Here is a 6,276-nt window from a genome sequence, read left to right as displayed (position 1 = left end):
TAGAAAGGAAGCTCTGCCTTTGTGGGTGTGGACCTTTCACAATTTCAAACCATTTGTATTTATAAAACTAAGAAAGTCATTAGAAAGACAGTAAAGTGTAATTTCATCATCCTTTTGTTATGTTACGGGAAAAGGACAAACAACCACACATTCTGTCGAATATGTTGACAAGTTATAAGCTTTAAAGAAAAGAAAAATGAAACAAACAGAGCCTTTAGAGTTTTGATTTTACTGTTACCTCAAGCATATATAAAAAAAGATTCATGGATATATTTACTCAAAAAGAAAAGAGTACAGGATTTAATCAATCCATTGTTAGAAAAACCATGATTATCTGCAATCCATCCTAATCCATCCATTTCAACTTTTGAATTCCATATATACTTTTCTTCCTTCTCCAACCTACCTTCAATTTCTTCTTCTTTTATGTCTATAACCCCCAAAACCCCAAATAAAAAAGAAAGAAAAACAAAAGGGTTTACAGGGATCAACATCAAAACTTGTAAGAAAAACTGAAATTCCCCAAAAAGAAAACAGAGAATATCTCTAAAGGATTGCTTAGGCATAGACAGAACCACAGGATAAGGCCATCAGTAGAACAGCCGCCTGTTCTTCCTCACCCAACTTCCTCCTCTGCTTCTCCATGGTTGATCGATCCAGAAAAACCTCCCTCCCTAATTCAAATAATCTCAGCTTCAGTGAAACACCCAGTTTTTTGTTGTTGTTGTTTTGGTTACTTCTTCCATCTTTCTTCTTCTCTTGTCCACCTTTGTTCAGGCCAAGGAGTGCCCTTCTCTTCTTTCTGTATCTGATCCCACAAGCATTACAGAGTGACTGCGAAAACAACACCAAATGATCAAGATCAAAAACCTAACCCAAATGAAACCGTCAATAGCAGGATCAGAAAACGAAGAAATAAATATTGGGATTTCGTGATCACCTTAGGCCCAGCAGGACCGCCTCTCCACAAGGGGGTTTTCGTAGTCCTGCAATCGGTACAACTCTTCTTGGGATCGTTAGCCTGGCCTTCTTCCGAAGAACCCGCGTCAGAGCATTTGCTACTCATCTCCTCAGTCTCCGATCCTTGTATCTGAAACCAGTGAATAAAAAAAAAAGATCCAGTTAGATACGAACCAGAAGTAATGATAACTTAGGTCAGCCGTAAAAGAACTAATGATCACTCACTTTTTCAGCCAGATCCATCATCAATGTTACTTCGAAACCAAAAAGCTGGGTGAAACAGAGGAAACGAAGTGAGGCGTGACTGAGTTGGGCTTATTAAACTATAGAAATACCCTTCTCTGAGTCTCTGGAAACCCTAATCATTTGCTGAACGAATAGTAAAACTACTACACAGGATCTATCAGAGTTCTAAGAAAGAGATCTGAGACAAAACCAACACCAAAATTTACTAAAATCAAATCAATAACAGGAGAACGGATATAGAGAGAGAGAGAGAGAGAGACGAAGAGGGGAAAGGCTTAATAACTGGATCAGAACTTCTAGTTAATGGTTTGCCGCTAAGAGGAAGATCAAGTGAAGGGTTGGAGGAATTTGGGAAACTAAAAATGAGAAATCGACATGCACAGTGACACAGTAAAGAGAATGATAGAATATGTGTATATATATATATTAAGAGTGAGAGACGATAACAACCGAACCGACACACACACTCTTGCACATCTGAGTAACTGACCAAAGAGACACGAAACCCTAGCCCTATTTATCTTAAAATGACCATGTTACCCTTATGATTCCAAATATTTTGATCCCTACAAGCTGAAACCCTGAAATCCAAAAACCCCGCCAAAGAAAAGAGCCAGAGCGCGCCACAACGTTTACCTTCCAGTCCTTCCACCCTCTTTTATGCGTCAAATGTAACAAAAAATGTACGATTTTTAATAATAATAAAAGTAGGAGATGTGGAAATTGCAGTTTTGGATAACGGTGTCAACGAGTAACCACTAATCAAATACCGAATCTGGATCCGGATTCGAATCGACTACTCCGTTTAGATAGATCTGAAAATTTCTTTATGATTCAGTTCGGAATGGATATGGATCTACCCATCTAATTGGCGGATCTATCAGTCTTAAGAATTAACATAAAATTTTAATATTTTATTAGGTTTAAAATACTCTAATTGATGGTTATATGGTTTACTTAACCTCTCAATTCTCACTTCTTTTTCTTTAGTTTTTATTGCTTCATCTTTCCTAGGGTAAGCAAATTGCGAACAAAGGATCTGCCTTACACTACAGGTGTCAATTGAGTGGTTTCTTACAAGTTTCTTATTGAGAAGCAAACATTGATTTGTCTCGTGAATATCATAACCGAACGAGAACCGAATGGTATAACCGAATTTAAATTGGATATAGTAACCGGATGTAATAGCTAAATAAGAATCGAATACAAGAACCGGATTGTAACCAAATCCGAACTAGAACTGTCCAAGAACGGTAGAGTATTAAATTCAAGAACCATTCCGAAACTTGGTCTGGATCTAGATCCAACTGCCAATGCTTGGAACTGAACCGATTCCAAATCATATACTCGGTTTCGTACCCAATTGACACCCTTAGTTTTGGAACCCTCATTTCACCACGTGGTTTGTTTCTATTTTCTTTTTTCGTTTTTTTTCCCACGGAGACACTAAAACGGAATTGGAATGAGATGAGATCAGGATTCTGGATCCGGGTCATGGTTTCAAATATCAAAAATCCAGAATCCAGATCCATGAAATTGATATGTTCTAGGCATTTAGGGTTTTTTCTTGTAGAATTGGCCGATTCCAATGATTTTTATAAAGCTAAACAAAATATCTCATTTCTAGGTTTCAAGTTTCAACCCTAGGCCTCCCAAGATTGAAACTAACACAGATTGTGTCTTTGTACAAGTATCGTCTAAAACCTTCCAATGCCACTCACATGGAATCCACTCTTCATGTAGGTGTCACAGTGATTTTCATGTGAGTGGTCCTAGAAGGCCTAGAATTAAATCTCGATCGAAACTTGGGTTTTGACCCTAAATAGAGATTGCAATAAGTTTCGATTGAGATTTAGTTCATAAGTAGAAAACCCTTCAACCAAGATCATGGTTCAAATAAAGCTGAATCAGAATTAGACTCCATGGATTTTGATTTTGGTTCAGTTGGATTCAGACTGAACCTTAGAAACTCAGTACAATTCGATGCATTCTGTTTGAACGGAATCAGAATCAGATTCAACTGATTCCAACTCCGATTCGACCAGGATTGATGATGATTCTATTCTGATTCCTCAAACCATGTCTGAGATCTAGAAGCACAGGAGGATTCTATCTGATCATCAGGTGTGTGGGAAGAAGACATTGTGGCTATCAATGGATTAGATTCAATCTTACACCCATTGAAACTGATAAGGTTTAGGGTTCAGATTGGACTGAAACTTTGACAAAAACCTATGTTTATCATGTTCATGTGGGAGCATTTGCAAACAATGGAAGATGATTTGAGAGGTAACCAAAAAAGTGAAGTATTGTACATTGTACGAAGAACCTGCACTGATGAATGAGTGGCAGTCTATGATACAAGTCGCCTCTCATGAAACCACTGCTTAAATATGTGGTTTTCTTTCAATTTATCTTCTCAATGACTCAAAACCCATGAACGGATGAGCCAAATTTAGGTCTTTACAGATCATGATTAAAATGTTTGTGGTTCAATTCAAGAAGAAGACAAAAAAGAAGAAAAGATAGGAATTTGAAGAACTTTTGTTTGGGTTTTGGATTTGGGAAATTTTGGTGAGATTCATATCAGATTATGTTTCTCAAAAACTAAGTAGATAAAATCTGAGCACAGATATTCTGGCTTGACAGGAAAACGAAAGGTCAAGACTAAAAAAACAGAGACGTATTTGTTTGTCTTGTAGAGCAGAGGAGAAAATAAAAGGAGTCTCCAGAAAAGGTTGATCACTAGATCTGCAACTAAACCCTTTTAGGTTTTCGCTGTTTCACTTTCTCTCTATTTTCACTTTGACTCACTCCCTAGAAAAGAGTGGCCAATAGTATATACTCAATAGGTTTTAGGGACACAGGGGAGGGGAGAAGAGAAGAGGCAGAGCAGAAAGGAATTGATACCTACGAACAGAACAGAGCAGATCTGAACTCTGAAGAAGAGAGGATATGGTCTTCTGATGTCCCGACCTCCAATGATAAATTGAATAATTTAATGGATTCTTCTTCTTCTACTACTTATTTCCTTAGCTTTTCCATCTCGATTCACCATTAAAGAAATTCATGGAAAGCTGAGCCACGAGCGTGAATCCGTGATTGTTATAATTTATAGACTCAGGTCTATTCCACACAAAACGAAATGGGCTAAAAATAAACAAGAAGGAACAATAGAAAAGGGATGGAACTCTGGCGCCTTAGTACTCTCAGATATTCGATAAATACACATAGCGGAGCTTAGAACCTGCAATTCAACTTCCTCGGTAACATGAAATCATGCCTGAAATAGTTTTTTTTTTTTTTTTGAGAGTTTGTCAGATAATATCATAAATGTCCCTTCTGTTCAAACGATGCATTTATTAAACAAAAAAAACATATTTTAAAACGATGCTTTGGTCGTCTCTTTTAGAGTTTAGAGTTTAGATTATTATAATTTTTTTTTTTAAAAAGGAAAAATATATATTCTGGTTTCAACTTGAAATTGAAATTAATAAATTCGATGCCGAAACTGATCGCCGGAAGATCATTTTGCCATCAAATTTAGACAAAAACCTGATTTTTGGACCATTTTACCCTCACTAAATAAGTGTCTCTCCTGATTTTCAATCAGGTTTATTCAAGTTTCCATGGTGACAAGTGACATTGGTATATTTACCCCCAAAAAAAAAAAAAAGTGACATGTTGTAGATGCTCAGGTCAAAACTAGTGAGACATAGTCGAAATTTGGTTGAAATTGATCGAGTTGGGTCGAAACATGAGACTTTTTAAAGCCGATGACCATCTCATTTTGGTTTCTTGTGAAACCGAGATATACCAAGATTTAATTCTATGATTACGATAATATTTATACGTTCAAGCGATACAATATCAATACTCATACCTAGGGTTGTAAACGGATCAGATTCGGCTCGGATAGTGCTATATCCGCATCCGCATCTGATTAGTTTTCGGACGGATTCAAATAGTGCTAAAGGGTACGGACACGGATACGAAATAGATATTTTATCCGTTTACATGTAAATATAGCTTTTCAAATAACTATAACATATATGTATCCGCATTCGTTTAGCTTTCGAACGGATTCAGATATTGCTAACCAAATACGAATACGGATTTCGGCTATTCGTTTACACCCTACTCATAATGTGCTTGAAATATTTTTTTTTGTTTTAGAAAAAAGAGAAAAACTCAATTTGCTTAAACCATGGTGCTTTAAAAAAAGAAAAAAAAGAGGTACAATAAGGACAAATATGAAAGAAAAAAAAAAAGCATTACGTGATCATCATGTAGATCCTACACCTAGACACATGAGTGTGGAAATTACTATCATGTTCTCCTGAAATTAAAAATCTCATCCTTATTGATGCCATTACGTGTGGTTTTACTACCCTCCGCATTGGTGCAGGGGCCACGTAGTATTTAAAAGAATAGGACAATGATATGAAATAAAAGCAGCTAAAGAGATTAGAGAGACTCCAGGCCAAAAAGAAACACATACAGGGTTAGCTATGCACCTACCCAAGTACTCCTTAATTAACTTTTGGGACTTCTATTTATTAGTCCATGTAAATGGTGATCCCTAAGGTTAATGTCCACTAACACAAAAGAATTTCTAGGAAAAGTTATTTTGAAGAGAATAAATGGTATAACTATTAAAAATGAAAATTAAGTCTATACGTTACGATAGTCCTTAATCTTGACTGTCTAGCCTTGCATGCTAATTGTTAATAAATAGATATTACACATCGATCTTTTGTAACTGGGTTAAAAAAAAAAATTAAGGTTTTCTGCAAATGCTCCAATGCTCATTTGTTCAAATGCATCCCTACAACTTTACAAATTGCGAACTCTCTTTACTTTCAAAACACTGTAACACTTTGGTATTAGAGCCTAAGGGGATTGAGTATCACCCAAGTCGGCACTGACCTTAGCCGTTTAGCCGTGAAAAGGCATTAAGGCATTTTTTAAGACTCTTTCATATTGACAGATACCAGTCTACTGTTACCTATGGCAAACATATTCAGATCTACCTCTAGAAGATTATCATTTAACTCCTCCTCTTCTAAT

At 36.4% G+C, this 6,276-nt stretch overlaps 1 protein-coding gene across 1 annotated transcript; it reads right to left on the bottom strand.

Moving 5' to 3' along the window:
- Positions 1 to 449: 449 nt before the first annotated feature.
- Positions 450 to 1,241, bottom strand: LOC122660474 (GATA transcription factor 16-like). The gene is made up of 3 exons (XM_043855795.1): positions 1,186 to 1,241; positions 941 to 1,090; positions 450 to 834 (listed from the first exon to the last, which is right to left on the bottom strand). Exons 1-3 carry the CDS (start codon positions 1,204 to 1,206, stop codon positions 559 to 561), a joined length of 447 nt encoding a protein of 148 aa, XP_043711730.1. The 5' UTR covers positions 1,207 to 1,241; the 3' UTR covers positions 450 to 558.
- Between the last annotated feature and the right edge of the window lie 5,035 nt (positions 1,242 to 6,276).

Source organism: Telopea speciosissima, chromosome 4 (assembly GCF_018873765.1).
Source record: "Telopea speciosissima isolate NSW1024214 ecotype Mountain lineage chromosome 4, Tspe_v1, whole genome shotgun sequence".
In the NCBI taxonomy this organism is placed as follows: domain Eukaryota; kingdom Viridiplantae; phylum Streptophyta; class Magnoliopsida; order Proteales; family Proteaceae; genus Telopea; species Telopea speciosissima.
The sequence above is the reverse complement of the archived record's forward strand: the minus strand, read 5'-3'. Positions and strand labels throughout refer to the sequence as shown.

What these genes read in the sequence shown, in the direction of transcription:
- LOC122660474 (XM_043855795.1), bottom strand. Translation starts at nt 1,206, where the DNA reads ATGATGGATCTGGCTGAAAAA. An exon ending in TGATGGATCTGGCTGAAAAA is followed by an intron (nt 1,091 to 1,185) that starts GTGAGTGATCAT and finishes CACTGGTTTCAG; the next exon opens with ATACAAGGATCGGAGACTGA. An exon ending in GCGGTCCTGCTGGGCCTAAG is followed by an intron (nt 835 to 940) that starts GTGATCACGAAA and finishes TTGTTTTCGCAG; the next exon opens with TCACTCTGTAATGCTTGTGG.